This window comes from Myotis lucifugus, unplaced genomic scaffold, assembly GCF_000147115.1.
Source record: "Myotis lucifugus unplaced genomic scaffold, Myoluc2.0 scaffold_2, whole genome shotgun sequence".
NCBI classification, from domain to species: domain Eukaryota; kingdom Metazoa; phylum Chordata; class Mammalia; order Chiroptera; family Vespertilionidae; genus Myotis; species Myotis lucifugus.
This window is the reverse complement of record NW_005871050.1, coordinates 27,640,632-27,658,615: the sequence shown is the minus strand read 5'-3', so window position 1 is coordinate 27,658,615 and position 17,984 is coordinate 27,640,632. Positions and strand designations below refer to the sequence as shown.

The 17,984-nt window shown below is 42.6% G+C and overlaps 1 protein-coding gene across 1 annotated transcript in view; it reads right to left on the bottom strand.

Moving 5' to 3' along the window:
• Window positions 1-17,984, bottom strand: part of COL4A6 (collagen type IV alpha 6 chain) — a 374,284-nt gene that overhangs the window by 93,795 nt on the left and 262,505 nt on the right. The window contains 2 exon segments of the mRNA XM_023758663.1: window positions 189-233; window positions 1,456-1,590. Of these exon segments, the coding sequence (XP_023614431.1) occupies window positions 189-233; window positions 1,456-1,590 (180 nt within the window).

Here is a 17,984-nt window from a genome sequence, read left to right as displayed (position 1 = left end):
CATTTGTAATGCCTATAACTGAATCCCAGGAAACTTGTGCACACTGCCTTCAGACTTAACACACCACATTCTCAACACTTGACCCTGAGCATGTTGCATAAGATGGGATGTTGCTAAGCCAAAGTGTTTTAAGTTATGAGGCAGAACCTAGAGGTGATATTTTAAAATGCCTTTGTGAACACACTCACCGGAATCCCATCAATGCCAACAAAGCCAGGAACTCCCATGGGACCCTAAAAATAGGAGTAGGGAGAGGAAAGTTAAAGATAATCCAATTGACCTCCATTTGATTTAGTGAATTTTTCATTTAATTCATGACCTAAGTTGTTAAGAAGCCTTTTGTACCTCCTCTTCCACATTGCTCCCTACTCCAGTTTGAAGTGATCACTTGCCTCTACCTGAAGTCTCAGACCCATGTGTATTATGAGATCAGTTCTTGTCTTAGGCAATGTGGTGTAAGATCCAAAAGTCTATCCTGCCCTGATATCTGGCAAACCAGGAGGGCCTCAAGTGTTCTATCCACAAGTCCCCCCCACCCTGCTCCTGTAGATAAGGTCTCCTAGGCAAATGACCATCCTAATCCAATAGACCAGATACAGTTCCTGCTTATCCCTGAGCAGTGGGTTTTAGTTCCCTGCTGGCCCATTGAATTAGTCAAACAAGCCAATCACATTCTCCCTCAGAAACCAAGGGATATCTCACCTTCTTGACACTACAAAATCTGCCTCACATGGCCACTTCTGGTTTATTCTGATCCCAAGGGCAACCCTTGTGTGGCCCTCCATAGTATGCAGTGTACTCCTCCCCTGTGCTGGGAGTATATGCAACTAATAAATCTTTGTCCATTCCTCTGTTCAATGTCAGGTGTCATATTTTTGGCCATCCCCAGAGCCATAGGGTGGGAGCCCCTCCCCCACCAATGGGGTGAAGAGGAGGTGACAAGGACACATATGTAATACCTTAATCAATAAAGAAAGAAAAAAACCAACAGGGAACATAAACTGAACACTAATCTCAGTCAGTCAGTCACCATGACATGACCAATCTCCTTACCTGCATATATTTTCCTATATTTGTGGCCCAGATTGCTTCGAAGCATTTGAGCCCTTGCTTCCAAATCGCCTTGCCTTGAATTCCTAACCTCTACTGCCCAGATGATTAGACTTTTCACTCACACCCAGTTGAAACCAACATGACTTCACACCACAGTGAGCCCACTTGTCTATCAAGTAGCTAATACATGCACTTTATGGTTTGCTTCTCATGAGGTCTCTCCAGAATTGGGCTGATCCATTAGTAGTACACCACTCAGCCTGTCTCTTATTAAAACATGTAGACCAGCATCACAGTATTCAGGATTAGTGTTATTTCAACAACAGAACTGAGATTTAGAACCTTTTACCTTCATACTTGTGACCCATAAGTCAAAGAAAAATCAAGCTTTGGTGCTCCTACCTTATCTCCTTTTGGTCCATATGTTCCCAGAGGGCCTGGGGAGCCCCTTTCTCCTTTGAACCCTGATAAACCACTAGGGCCAGCAAATCCTTGAGGACCTGTTTGACCTTGAATTCCAATGGGTCCTGGTTGCCCCTAAGATGGACAGAAGGAGTATAATTAGTTACCAGAGGACTTAACATCAACACTTCTCATTTTCCCATGCACAAAAAACACTGTCATCACGTCATTAAATAATTTTGGCTTAGAGATCTGTGAAGTATGCCAAAGTTCCAGACACAGATCAGAAAAGGCTATTTTAGGGGCTGCTAAAATTATTTGGATAGAACATATTTTATAAGCACATTTAATAAGATTCATGTGCACCAATATCCTTCAACTTTGTACTTCTTAGGAGATTAGTTACTCAGGCTGGGTAATATTGTCTGCTTCGTAGTTAATGCCAGGTCATCCATCAGATTGTCAAAATGGCAAAAGAACAGAACGCTGGAGAGTATCATGACATTTTATAACTCACATCCAAATGGCCAACCACATGCTTGCTATGAAGTCCATAAACGGCTGTGCTTTAAAGAATACTGTCTCCAGGGTCAGAGAGGGGAGAACCCAGAAACCCATGGGCTGACCAATATGTCAGAACTCATCTTTGTTGGCAGACTTTAGGACCCCATCAGTGCAACTGGAAACAGATGCTCACTGGGAACACACACACACACACACACACACACACACTGTTTATTTGCTTCCTCCCTATCTCTCTTCCTTCCCTTTACTCCTGCCAACTGCACATTGTAGAAGTGTAATATTCAAGGAGCCTGAGAATATACATCAAGTATCAATTATGATAGCAAGAAGAAGCAGCCTGAAGATTTTGAATGCCCTGGTTATAAAGTGTCTGTAACAATGAAGTCTGAGAGTTCAGGCTGACATTTTAAAGCTGACTGAGACAGAGAATTAACTCCAGTGGGTGCCACACAAGTGGACTAGTCTATCATTTAGAACAAACGCCAGCAGGGACTGAATTTTCTTGGCAGAAAAATGAAAACCATTAGTAATGTTCATTACCTTTCAGAGAACACAACGCCATATCAGTTAGAAAGCCTATTTTCATAAATGTTTTCCATCTCCACCTCTCTGCCCCTTTACTGACTGCCTGCAATTTCTTACATATCTGTGAAAAGCTCTGAGAAAAACCCATTAAACATGCCCTTTAATATTCACCTTCAAAATTTACTTTTTGAAAGCCTGAAAACAGGACATATGGTTTATGTGGTGGCTAGAGTCATGTACTGGAGATGCAAGTGAACACTAGCTGTATAGGGCTTTTAGAGTACAATTTCCAGTGTCAATTAGGTCCATGAAGACCTAGGACTCTTGTAAAAAAGTAAAAGATGCTCTTCCCAAAAGATGCAATTATCCAACACCCAACATACACACAGCCTACAAATGATGCTAGGGTTCAGACTTTTTAATGAGCTTATCTCTGGGAATGATGGGGTGGGAGTTGAGCTTTCACTTTTTATGCTCTTTCTCTCTGTTGTTGAAATTTTATTTACAATGATTCTGTTATTTATTACTTTTGTGAATATATATAACAATACTTTAAAAAAAGTGGTGTGGGGATGCTGTTGAAAATTAACAAAGAAGTCTAAAATGTAGGCTTAAGCTTTTAAGACTAATGTACTCATCAAAACCATAACAAACAGTACATGTCCAGAACCTAGCATAAATGGTATAACAACACAAGGAAAGTGTTGGCCATGAAGTTGGTAATGCTTACATTCTGTCCATGACTCAGATGGGGTGGGAGGGGGGTTGAGAGGGAGTCATGGGTCACACTGGAAAGGCTGAGTGGCCCCAACTGGAGTGGGCCTGAAAAGCAAGGCAGGGAAGTTGACAAATTGATTTGGTGGGAAGTAGGGAACCCTTAGAAGATTGGGGTCAGGGAAGGATGGGAGGAAGGCTTTGTGTTTCAGGGCTGAAACTCATCAAGGAGCATTCAGGAGAACATGTGTGTGTCAGCATGAGGCCAGGGCAGCCTGCCTGAGGCTGGAACAAGGGAAACAGATAAGAAGCAGCTGTTGGGGGAGGAGGGGACTATTTGGTGGGAGGATTGGGGGGGGGGTGGGGTGCAGGACAGGCTTGTCAAAACCATGTTATTACTAGCAGAGAGGTTGCAGTCAGGGCACAGAATGCTCAAAACTTTCCTGGATCAAGGAGGGGAGGTAGAGCACATGATAAACCATTGAACAGCTACTAAGAGAGCAGATTGTGGTGTCACCCAATTCTCATCTTGCTCACATCACTACAGCCTGAGCAGTGCCTGGCATGGGCACATGGGCTGGCACACTCCAGCTCTGGTCTCTTGCCCTTGTGAGTGCATGATCAGCAAGAGTAAGCAATGAGACTTAGGAGTGAGGCAATTCCAGTGCTGGACTTAACAGGAAATCTGATTCCATACAGAAAAGGCAGGGTTCCATGGCTCATTTCCTTTCTCTTTGCTGGGTGTGCATGCTGAATTTGCCACAGTTGCACAGCTGACTCCTCAGTTCCAGCCAGAGAACTTAAAGTGAGACTCTTAAAGAACTCATGGGTACTTTGGATTCTAATTCTTTTTCCAAAAAGGTATTTGAAATGGCACTCCTCAAAGGAAGGTGTACTTCTGGTCTGTCCCCAGCTAGAAACCTCTCAGACTGACCAAAGGGCCAGAAGCAGGGCCTGTGGGATATCTTGAGGCCTCTGGGGCACTGCTCAGAACTGCCTTCTCAGAGTGGTTTCAGGCCCTTCTAGAGCCTATAGTCATAAGATATGAGACAAGAAGCCTTCCCACCTACTGAGGTCCTTTCATTCAGTGGTACAGAGCACCACAAACAATGAAAGATGGCAAAGAAAAAAATAAGAGACATTTCTTTTGTGTGTTGCTTTGTCAACCATTTCTAGATATGCATACTCTGTGCTTATAGCTATATGATCTGTTTTCCATATTTCCAATGCATAGGGTTTCTGTTGCAGTGCCCAGTGTACTGCTGAAGCTTAATACTGTACTAAATTGGTAATGAACTACTTGGGGGTGGGGTGGGGCGGGGGGTGTTTCCTCCAAAAAGCTATCAGTGTCACTTTTCATATTGGCCAGCAGAGGTCAGTGCGAAAATATAGTGGCTACAGATAATGAGGTGGGTGGGTGGGCCTTGCTACAGAGAAAAATAAATCAAACCTGTGTCACAGAAGTTACAGAATATTCAAGCAGGAAGGGCCCTTAGGGACCATTCCATCCAGCCTCTATTTTATACATTTCGAAAAAAAGAAGCCAAGAGAAATGACTTGTTTAGGTCACAGAGCTACTGAGGAACAGTGTGGGTCTCTAACCACATTGCCCCTGCCAGTGTGTGGCTCTTTCCCTGTTTGCCAGTGGCAGATGTCCTAGGGGGTCCTTGAGTCTCGCTCCCTAACCCCAGGCCTGCCCCTGGGACTTTCCCCATTAGTAGGCTGCAGCAGCCAGATGCTCACACATCATTTCTCTCTTCCTAACACTGATCATTTCACAAAACAATCTGAAACACAATCACTGTTTGGGCTGCTAGCAGAATTTCAATGGGCTTGGACCAATGCCCTACCCTGATACATGTCATTTATTTGGGCAAATAGACCCAAAGAGGGCAGAAGGGACACCTCCAAGTCTTTCCAACAAGCTCTTCTGACTCCATCTGCTCAGGATTTTTCATATACACATCAGGGTCTAATTCTCCAGAGAATGAGCTGGGACTTGTGCCTAAGGCCAGAAACTACAGGTTCACAACTGCAGCCCAGGCTGGCTGCCTTCTGATGACTACAGTGGGTTGGGGTCAGTATGTATGTATATATATATAATCAGACCACACACACCCATAGCCCCAGTCCCAGCCCCAGATAACTGGAGTAACAGACCCAGAAATATGTCTGCATATAAAGTAGTACACATATGCAGAAATAGCATCTAAGAATCTGAAAAGCACATGCTTCAAATTAGGTAGGATTGTGAAACTGATAGGGGGCTGACTTTTCATTATGAGGGCCTTTCCTGCCTTTTTATCCCTTCCCCAATTTTCCAGTGTCCTCCTATGAAATTAAAATTTGTTCTTAAGGAAGAATTTGAAACTCATTCCCACTGAGGCATAAATGACTGACAACAACTTAGAGCTTTACTTCTCAGGGGGATTTGCATTTTAATGGAGAGTGAAGCATTAAACTAGGGGATGCAAATGATATTTATGAAGCATAACAGAGACAAGGGGTGGGCACAGGCTTTCCTAAGGATCCAGTTATATTACAGGAGATGATGCAGTGCTGTTAGGTGGTGACATGGAGCAGGCTCTGGAGTCAGACAGACCTGGATTCAAATCTCCTAACTGCCATTTGAAAACTATGTGACCTTCGTGAAAGGAGTTAAAGCAGAATTAGGTAGACAGGGTAAGGGGTGGAAGAAGAAGGAATCATGGAGCTAGCTGAAACCACAAAATGTTTTGCAGAAAAATAGGATTTTGAGACAAGGATGTTTTTCTTGCAAGTGAAAAATAAAATGTTGCAAAAAAGGCCAGGAACCAATCAGATAGTGGCACAAATAGACAAAGACCAGGCCTTTAGCAGGTATAAGGGGAAGAGCAGAATACTTCTATGTCGATCCACGTGGATCCCCTCCCTTCCCGAGCGGGGAGCCTGTGTTTGCTTGCAATAAATTCCTGCCTTGTTTGAACTCCTCTGATCAGCGGCTTCATTCATTTTTTTAAATGTTTTTATTGATTTCAGACAAGAATGGAGTGAGAAAGATAGACACATCAATGATGAGAGAGAATCATTGATTGGCTGCCTCCTGCATGCCCCCCACTGGAGATCGAGCCCACAACCGGGTATGTGTTCTTTTTTTTTTTCTCTCCCCTTCAGGTATGTGTTCTTGACCAGAATCAAACCCGAGATCCTTCAGTCCACAGACTGATGCTCTATCCACTTAGCCACACTGGCCAGGGCAGTGGTTTCATTCTTTGACTCCGTAAGACATGACCCTGGGAAGAATTCCTGCTCACTGGTTCTGGTATCATTAGGCAAGTGACTTAACTACTCTAAGTTTCTAGAGCTTTGAGCAATAATAGCTCTGGTGTAGGGTTATTGTGACATTTGAGTTAATAAATTTAAAACACCTGGTAGATGGCATAAAGTATCTGTTCCATTTCCTCTTTAGATATCATTTATGATAAAATAGAGAAATTATGATTGGGTACTTAATGCTCCTTCTCTTAAGCAGAAGATGCACAGACATTATTGAGAAACCCTCTTTGGGACAGAGATGTGTGCCTAGGAATGAGAAGTATCTGTGAGAGGATTTTCCCTCTTAGGCCTGGTGTTTTTGCTCTATAGGCACTTGGCTCTTCAGCATCTGCTCATTCTCCTAACAGGACCTCATCTACATGTTAATGACTCCCAAATCTGAACCTCTAAACCAGATTTCTCTTCTCAGCATGCCTGGTAATACAGACAATGGCTTATCAGATCTTTCCTACTGGATATTCCAAGTCAAACCCAAAATGACCAAAGCTGAACTCATAATCTTCTTCCCCACCCCCATTCCCCAAACCAGCTCCTTCCTTTTGAGTTTAATGGAATAAACTCAGTAAATGTCAGTCCATCCATAAAGTTTGATTAAGCTAGAAATCCACAAAGTTGATCAAGCCAGAAACTCAAGTGTCCTCCATGACCTTCGTCTTTTTCTTCATCTTCCACATCCAATGTACCAGCAAGAACTATCAATTCCACCTCCAAATGTAACTCAAACCTGTCAATTTCTCTCTGTCCCTATGGCCTTAGTTCATGGTCTTCCTCACCTCTACTCTAGGGGGTTCCCATAGCCTCCCAATTGGTCTGCCATCTTCTAGTCTTGCTTTATGCTCTCCTAGCATCCTGACCCAGTACCTGTGTACATGCATGCCTCTGCTCTCCTGGATAGCTCCTGTTTATAATTCAGGCTCCAATCAAAATACCAGCTACTCCAGGGAGTTTCCCATAATTACTCCCACCCACAATATGTGCTGGGTTGCCTGTTTGTATCCATACCCCTGAACAGATTGAGCTTCTTGAGGACAAGACCCATGTCTTACTCCCCACTGAATCACCTGTACTACATACAATGCTTAGTACACGATGAGTGCTCAGTAAATGTTTTCTGAATGAATGGAAAAATGAAGCTGTGAATATACACACTGAGAAGCCAGTGACCCAGGGATAGCAATATCTTCTTTGGAAGTCTAGATAGTTGTACAGGAGTGCAATAAAAAACATTCTGATCACCGAACCACAGAAAAGAGAGATGCACATGACAGGAAATCATCGAGTTCAAGATGCAGAAGCTGAAGCCTAAAAAGGGAAAGAGACTTACCCATGTTCATGTAGTATTAACTCTCTCTATATATATCACAACGGGAAGAGAATGAAATACTAGACACAGAGAACCCAGTGAAGAGGCTGTGATCTCCAGAAGAGAAATAATGATGACCTGGATTAGGTTCATGGCAGTGGAGATAGGTAGAATATAGATTTGAGAGATATCTCAGAGGCTAAAAATGACAATACTTAGTGCTATATTGGAATTGATAGGTAAAATAGAGGGAGGTGTGAAAGATGACTTCTAGGTTTCTTGATTGGGAAACTGAGTGGGTTTCTTGACTGACATAAGGAAGCCTAGGAGAAGAAGAGTTTTGTGTGGAAGATAAAAGGTTCACCTTTGAAGAGATGGGAGCTAAGATGCCTGGGGACCATTTAGGGAAAAGTTCAGTACCTATTACTCCCACTAGACTGGAAGTTCTGAGAGGGCAGGGAGTTCAGTTGACTTGTTTGCCATGGTATCTCTGGAGCTGAAGTGTCTGGTGTGCAGTAGACAGTCAAAAGATAATTGTGGGGGGTAAAGCATAACTGTACAATGAATGAAAATACTGAATTAAATGTACAGTTGGGCATCTTTGACAAGGACACTTCCAAGTCTCATTAGCTAGGCAATAGTGGGCAATTTCCTTCCCACAGGCCATATAAGACCCACAAAATCATTTGGTTTGGTCCTGCTAAGGTATTAGGGGTGAGTTAATTAAATGTTTGACCAAATATAGCAGGCTAATTTTTAAGTTGATAATTTTGTAAGGCTCACAAATGATGTTATAAATATCTAAATGGCCCTTGGCAGAAAAAAGTTTCCCCACCCCTAAGCTAGGGGAAAATGAGATTAAAAGACTTTGTTGTTATCCTGACAACTCCCTTGTGGTCTTTGGGGAAAGGGGAGCAGAGATCCCTGACCTCCAGCCTAGGAACTAGGTGACTTAAATTGTATAATTGGTCCTTACTTTCCAACTAGAATTCCAATCTGAGCTATGGGGCCAGGGTGGAGGGGATACAATAACTTAACAGATTCTGGCCTAAGGAGTTGTGGTCTCTCTCCTAGACATGAAATATATTGTAAGAAAGAAATTAATGATAACACTCCTAAGGGCAGAGTACTTAAGAAATTTCAAAACATTTTTCCTTTTGACTTTCTTTAGAGAATCACAATATACTTGTGGGCACCAAACTTAAAAGTGGTTTAGTCATAGGGCTTGGAAATGTCATACAGTTGGTCAGTGGCAGAGTTGGAGTCAGGGCCTCCCAATCAACTCTCTGTTCCATCTGTTGGAACAAATAGAGACAGCCATTAATAGAACCCTACAATCCACTCCCCTAGTAACAGCACTAATGAGCTATAATTGTCTGCAGAAGTAAATAAGGAAGAAAGAACACTAGTAGGTGAAGAATATGTCTAGAATATGTCAGATAAAGACTCATATGCAGATATACAGACCCATTTCGTGACCCAGGAAGACCGGTTCAGCTTGATAATGTTAACATCATCTGCAATTTGACTTTTCTTATCTATCAATAAAAAAGTGATCAGTGTTTATCAAAGAGTGAACCCCCTAAATTCTTATTGTCTACCATAGCTAAGAAGCTGTATAAAAACTTGCTCTCAACATCCAAGTGAAACCACATTTATTTTCCGTTTTTTTTAATTTAAATTCTTTATTGTTTAAAGTATTACATAGGTCACCTTTTTCCCCCCTTGACCTCTCACCAGCCACTCCCACCCCCCAACACATGCCTCACCCCCCTACTGTCTGTGTCCATTGGTTATGCAAGTCTGGTTGTTAAGCGATAATCAATGTTTGAAGCAGCCAGCCCAGGCATGAAGACATGCATCTACATGTTTTGTTTGCAAACACACACACACACACACACACACACACACACACACACACACATTCCACTGGCTACTGACAGCATGTTGAAATTTTTGGAAAGACACCTTCCAGAGTGATGAAGTTAACTCTTGCTAGGCAGCACTCTACATCCCTTCCTTCTATCTGTTTATTCACATTTCTCTCTAAAACATAATAGTGACCTTTTTTTTAACCAAGCACTTACTAAGTGCTATATATTTTAATCCATCTCCTTTAATCCTCTAACAGCCCCCAAAAGGTGGATATTAGTCTCGTTTTAAAAATACAGAATGAAACTGAAATACAGAGAGGGTAAAGAACATGCCTGGGGTCACACAGTAAGCAATTGGTGAAGCTAATTTTGGTGATACCAAAGGCTCTGTTTCTTCCACCAAGCTACATTGTCTCTCTGTGTTGAATAATGTCCAGAATATAGAAAAACAAGCCCAGTTGATGAGGGGCAGCAAGAGGTATTCTGGGCATAAAATATTATTTTTACTGATAACAGAACAATTTATCTCAAGTTTCCAAATCTTTTCATTGGAACAGGTACAATTAACAGAAATTCAATTAATGGAATTAATAAATTAAGTCATAAAAGGCACTTCAAGGAATGGCACTACCTAGAACTTAAAATGATGATAAATTTCTTTTTGTTCCACAATCAAAGTAGCCTCCTTAATTGGCCTGTGGACAATGGATAGTTTACTAGGACTTTGTAGACAAATTCTGGTGTGTGATGAGTTCCCCAATGCTAGCATATTAAGTTAGGTGCAGAAAAGGTTATACAAGCACAGTGTACTAATTTGATGATCATTGTGCTGAGAAGAAATGGGAGAATTTTTTTTTTTTAAATATTTTTTTATTTTTCGCTTAAAGTATTACAAAGGGTATTACATAAGTGTCCTTTTTTTCCCCCCCGCCCTTGACACACCCCTACCCTCCCTTACCCCCCAGTGTCTTATGTCCATTAGTTATGCTTATATGCATGCATACAAGTCCTTCGGTTGATCTCTTACTCCCCTCCCTCCTGCCCCCCAACTCTCTCTGGCCTTCCCACTGCAGTTTGTCTTTAAACATGTTATAGTTTCCCATACCCCTGGGAATGCCAATAATTGTTAAAAATAGAATGAAACAGCGATGTCTGCTAGATAGAGCCACAGCAGATGATGAAGAATTTTTAGGTCTTCTTTTGCTCTATAGCATGTTCATAAAAGCACATCAGAAACCAGAACAAATATACCTTTTGTGATAACATTATAATTGGGAATTAAAAGAAACAAAAATCAAATCAAAATGTAAACATGACTAATAGTTGGCCATAAAAATAAAATATAACAACCAAACACCTCTGTAATCATTACAAATGGTTCAATGAGCCCCCCATATTCCTTCAAATGTGCATGCAGTCTACACAGAATGCCAATGTACTACAAAGTGTGTACTGAGTTTTCACAATGAGAAAATAAATATAGCTCTACTTGAAATGAATTTAACCTAAAACTAATACATGAGTTGAAAATTTTGCAATACTTAATTTGCCATAATTTTGTTTCCCTTTTTATAATTTAAAAGGGCAATAAGCATGTGATTTGATGGCATAGGCCTTTTTTAGTAAACTTGGATTGATGTTGCCTTTGCCTATCAAAATTCTCCTGTTTAATGAAGAATCATAAGATTTAGGTCTCATTTCTTGCTCTCACTTTCTAACTGTATGATCTTGAGAAAGTCAGTTAATCTCTGGGCCTTAGTTTTTTCATCAGGAAAAGGGGAATATTACTTGCCACCTTATGTTCTGGATTGCTTTGAGCATCAATTGAGACAATGTATGTGAAAAGGGGCTGAGGCATCATTCCATTTACAAAGATTTGCTTTTGGAGAAATAAATCTACTAAACAAACCCCTAATTTTCAAAATACTTTCCACAAAACCCATTTTTGGGGGGCTCAAAGGCAGTAAGCCCTTAAATGAGGAGGAGGTTTCAGTAAAAAAAAAAATTGAATGAAAAGAGGAGCAGAATTTTTAAAATTTAATTTACTTTTATTATTGACAGTATTATAGATATCCCCCAACTTCTCCCCCCTTTTTACCTCCCTCCTTCCAGCCCTGCAACACCCTAGGCCTTCACCACACTATTGTCTGTGTCCATTGGTTATGCATACATGTATATGAGTTATTTGGTTAATATCTTTCCATACCCCCCTTCCCTCTAAGCAGCGGTTCTCAACCTGTGTGTCTCGACCCCTTTGGCAGTCGAACGACCCTTTCACAGGGGTTGCCTAAGACCATCCTGCATATCAGATATTTACATTACGATTCATAACAGTAGCAACATTACAGTTATGAAGTAGCAACAAAAATAATTTTATGGTTGGATCACAACATGAGGAACTATATTTAAAGGGCCAGAAGGTTGAGAACCATTGCACAGTCTATTCCATGCCTCCATGTCTAGGGACCTATTTTGTTCATCAATTTATTGTGTTCATTAAATTCTACATATAAGTGAGATCATGTGAAACTTGTCTTTCTCTGACTGTCTTATTTTGCTTGGCATAATACTCTCCAGGTCCATCCATGCTGTTGCAAAGGGTAAGAAATCCTTCTTTTTTACAGATACATAGCATTCCATTGTGTAAATGTACCACAGCTGGGTTTTTTTTTTTATCCACTAATCTACTGAGGAGCAGAATTTAATGCTGTGGAAGGTGGGGGCACATTGTCTAGCATAGGAATCTCATTATAGTTTAAAAATGATTGGCCCTACACTATTATCCTATTATTGTAGTTTTTAAAATATGCGGTTTATTTTACCTAGTTAAAAAAATTCACTGATTGTTTGATTTTAGAGGGAGAGGAAGGGAAAGAGGTAGAGAGAAATATCAACTAGTCTTTCCACCCATTTATGCATTCATTACTTGACTCCAGCATGCACCCTCATGGGGGACTGAACCTACAATCCGGGCATATTAGGACGATGCTCTAACCCAGTGGTCGGCAAACTCATTAGTCAACAGAGCCAAATATCAACAGTACAACGATTGAAATTTCTTTTGAGAGCCAAATTTTTTAAACTTAAACTATATAGGTAGGTACATTGTTATTAACTTAATTAGGGTACTCCTAAGCTGGCCTTTGCTAAAAACGTCCTCAATCTGATTGAGGTACATTCGCTGAGGTCGACCCCTTCCAACTCTCCCATCCATACTCATCTTGTATACTTGTTTCGTCTATCTCCTTTCGTTCATCCTCTCTATATGTCCAAACCATCTCAACATATCTTTCTCAATCCTCGACACTACATCTTCTTTCACTCTACAACGTTCCCTAAAATTTACTTAAAGTTTTAAGTCTTAGTTAAACTATAGGTACGTTGAATAAAACTTGATATCATACTTAGTAACGATATTATTTATTGATAAAATTAAATACCTGTAGGATTTGCAGCTGGTTGGAAAAATACAGGTAACTTTATGCTTTGAGTAGGTACTTTTGTCACCCGCGTGCGATTTGCGGACGCGACTAGCACTAACCACTGCACATGAGACTGCTGACTGACTGGATCCTGCGGCCCGCCTGCGCCGCGTCTCCCATCGCCCGACCAACGACCAACCGACACCCCCCACTTCTTCTAATGCCACTTCTTCAAAATAGACTCGCCCAGGCCGAAAACCGACTTCTGCGCATGGGCCACGAAGTTTCAATCGCACTGTACGTGCGCACCCGCACGTGGTATTTTGTGGAAGAGCCACACTCAAGGGGCCAAAGAGCCGCATGTGGCTCGCGAGCCGCGGTTTGCCGACCACTGCTCTAACCAACTGAGCTACTTGGTCAAGGCCTGCAGTTTATTTTAAAATACATGGTTTAATTACCACCTGGAGCCAATCTTTTCCTTTTTCTAGCAAAACATAGCCATGGTTTCATAATAAAAATCAAAATGAAACAGGAATTGCCAGAAATTCACTTCACAACAATTTTTGGTATAGTGTATATATTCCATTAGACAAGGAATACTTGTAGCATTTTTCTCTGACATAATAAATTACCCACCATTGATATACTGAACAACCTTTGGTCTAATACTGAGCTGGTATGAACTGATTTCTTCTGGATCAATGTTGGATCCCTGAGTCTCTGGTGAGAAGCCATCAGGTTTTGGGAATGGAAGGTAACAGGGAATAACCAACTACTGCTCCTTAAGCAGAACTAGAAAAAGAAGTATAAAATCAAAGAACTTCCCTGTCAGGACTCCCTTGCCAAAGAAGTCAGAAAGCTCTGAAAGGGGAGGGGAGAGAAGTACAGGGAGGAGAACTTACTAGTACATAGTCTTAGTGGTGTTCTCGTGAAAACCCACACCCCTGTATTCATTTAGAACCAGAGGAGTATGCATATACACACACCCATGCAGATAAAGAGATACACATTCCAACCCAAGTAAATGTGCCCACAGGCACAGGAGTCGGCTAAAATGGTAAGATTTGCTGGTATTCTGGCATAGCCCACCATACACCTCCCAGCCAGCCATGAATTTGAATTCAAGAAGTTGAGATAATTTACAGCTTCTCCCATCAAATATATGCAATGATCCCTATGGATAAGCAAAGTCATCTACACAGATAGATTCAGGCCAAAAAAGACATGAACAGAGGGGTCTGGAGGGCGAGGACTGAGGTGATATCAATCTCTGGGTACAAAAGGAAAGATGGGCTGTGGTAGTGGGGGCAGCTGTGGTATAGATGAAAAAAGCTCCATAGCTATTAGTGGCATCAGTAAGAGCTGCAAGCTTGCTTTGGAGAAGTGCTTCAAATTTTAAAGTATTTGCATATCTATGACTCCATTAAATGTTCATAATAACCCTATCCACAGTGTACTAGAGCAAGTAATTAAGGCCCAGAGATTAATTAACTTGTCCATGACCACACAGTTTATGACCAGCAGAGCCAGATTTTCTTATTCTATCTAGTACTCTTTCCACTACTACCTTTTGTTTTGTTGACGGTTTCTTTGCAAATCAAAATGACAATGTGGTACCATCTCACATCTGTCAGAATAGCTATCATCAACAAACGACAAGTGCTGGAGAGGATGTGGAGAAAAAGGAACACTTGTGCACTGCTGGTGGGAATGCAGACTGGTGCAGCCACTATGGAAGACAGTATGGAGTTTCCTCAAAAAACTGGAAATGGAACTCCCATTTGACCCTGTGATCCCACTTCTAGGAATATATCCCAAGAAACCAGAAACACCAATCAGAAAGGATATATGCACCCATATGTTCATAGCAGCACAATTCACCATAGCTAAGATCTGGAAACAGCCTAAGTGCCCATCAGTAGATGAATGGATTAGAAAACAGTGGTACATCTACACGATGGAATACTATGCTGCTGTAAAAAAGAAGGAACTCTTACCATTTGCAACGGCATGGATGGAGCTGGAGAGCATTATGCTAAGTGAAATAAGCCAGTCAATGAAGGAAAAATACCACATGATCTCACTCATTCATGGATAATAGAGACCATTATAAACTTTTGAACAATAATAGATACAGAGGCAGAGCTGCCTCACACAGATTGTCAAACTGCAGCGGGAAGGCCAGGGAGGGTTGGGGGGCAGGAGGGAGGGGGTTAAGAGATCAACCGAAGGACTTGTATGCATGCATATGAGCATAACCAATGGACATAAGACACTGGGGGGTAGGGGAAGCCGGGGTATTGTCAAGGGCGGGGGGAAAAAAAGGACACATATGTAATACCCTTTGTAATGCTTTAAGCAATAAAAAAAAAAATACAAGGCTGCCATTGGTCTTGCTCAGAACACACTGAAAGGGCCCACAGATTGGCTGCCATGCTTGATCTAAAGGAACAAAAGAAAAATTGCTGATTGTGGCGAAAGAGAAGCAGGCCGACCCATCTATTAAAAAAAAAATGACTTTGCCAAACAACTCACAACATTTCTTTTAGAAACTAAGCAGACCCCACAAAATATGGACCTCTGTGGGTACGCGCTGGAGCCATACATTGGAAACTGCCAAAATGTCTGTCAGTTACAGAATGGATAAATTGTTTTCATACGGTGATGAGAATGGACAAACTACAACAACATACAACTATATGGATGAATCTCACAAGCAGATGTTGAATAAAAGAAGCCTGACACCAAAGAACGCGGACTGCATCGTTGCCTTTACATAACGATCAAAGACAGGGGGCCACGGTGGTGGAAGTCAGGGCAGTAGTCACCCTGGGGGCAGCGGCCGGGAGAACACAGCGTGGTTCTGTCATGTTTTTCTCGACCTGTTGCGTACATGCATATACGTAATCATGATTCCAATAAAAAGTGAGACCAAACAACACAAGCACATCCGGGGCCTGGACGCCGCAGGTCCCAAGGACAGCAGAGGCCACGCGGCACCCTACATGGCGCCACAGGGCGGAACTGACCGGGCTGTTCCAAGATGGCGGTGCAGGCTCGGACCCGGCTCGCACCCGAACTCAGACCCGAACTCAGATCAGGCTCGCACCCGAACTCGGACCGAACTCAGACCGGACTCAGACCGGGTTCGGAGCAGAACTCAGACCGGGCTCGGAGCAGAACTCGGACCCGAACTCGGACCAGACTCAGACCGGGACTTGGACCCAGAGCAAACTCAAATATACTCGTAACGTCAGAGCAGTTAGTCCTGCGAGGCCACTGAGGGCCCAATGAACAGCTTCTGACAACGAACCAGAAGAAGAGCCCGAATGGGGAACCGGGGAGCTGGGAGCCAGAGAGCGACGGGCCCAGGAGCCAGAGAGCGACGGGCCCACGAGCCAGAGAGCGCCAATGTTTGGTTCCCCCCCACTCCTGTGGTCATTTCCTACCTGCATGGTCACCAGGAGGGCTCCCAGCTACACCGCCCCGAGTCTTCCCACAGAACACAGGGAGCAAATGGCGCAGGCGGAAGCTTGGGCCGCAGGCGGAAGGTGGCCAACGCCCCAGGGCTCACAGCGCATGCGCAGACCCAAGCGGCTTGCCTCCAGTGCAACAAACTAGAGACGCGCTGTGTGGAGAAGGCTGGGAGCCACGGGAAGAGGACAGGTTCAGATCCGTGGCCTTGAAGTTTCCTAAGGGAGTTCCACTCTTTGCTCTACTGAAATCGGCCCTGCCCTGACCGGTCTGGCTCAGTGGATAGAGTGTCGGCCTGTGGACTCAAGGGTTCCAGGTTCGATTCCAGTCAAGGACATCTACCTCGGTTGCGGGCACGGTTGCAGGCACATCCCCGTGGGGGGTGTGCAGGAGGCAGCTGTTCGATGTTTCTTTCTCATCAATGTTTCTAACTCTCTATCCCTCTCCCTTCCTCTCTGTAAAAAATCAATAAAATATATTTTTTTAAAAAAAGAAAAAAAAATAAAGTAACAGGTCAATTCTAGGTCAAATGTTTCCACAAAATGTAATAAAACTCCAACAAAAACCCTAGGTCTGGAGCTTACTGAATGCTCTTGATCCTTCCCATCTTCCTCCTTGCTTCCCAGTGGCACTTAAAAAAATCTAGGTTTGGTATCATGGGCTTTTAGCCCAAATGAAGCCATTTTGGGCCTGTGGTTCTTTCTTATTTGTTTGTTTGTTTGTTTGTTTGTTTATTTCTCTTAATCCTCACCGGAGGATATTTTTCCATTGATTCTTGCTATTAGAGAGAGTGGACGATAGGGAGGGAGGGGGAGAGAGAGAAAGAAACATCGATGTGAGAGACACACATTGATTGGTTGCCTCCTGCATGCTCCCCCACCTGGGGCGGGGGATCAAACCTGCAACCCAGGTACATGCCCTTGACTGGGAATCATGACCCTTTGGTGAGCAGGCTGATGCTCTAACCACTTATCCACACCAGGCAGGGCCAAGTGGCACTTTTATTAACCAATTAAGTAGATGTACAAAGGACAAAGAACTCAAATCAATCCACTTGGTCCCTTCATAAGTCATCAATTCAGTAAACATTGTACCAGACATGGTGCTACATGTTGTGAGCACAGAGATGAATGTAACATGGGCCTTGACTTCCCAGTCTGAGTCAGAAAGATGAATTATATACACATAAGACAGAGGATGGTAGGAGGGATATGATTCTGAACCCAAGGAATGTTCATAGGTTTGTCTTAGAGAGACAGAGGACGATGCTTTATTCCTCCAAACTAGAGAATGAAGGAGAATGAGTAAAGAACAAGCCCCAAGACAAGTTTTGGTAAGTCTGAAGCCTTGGTGAAAGTGCATTTCAGAATTGACCTC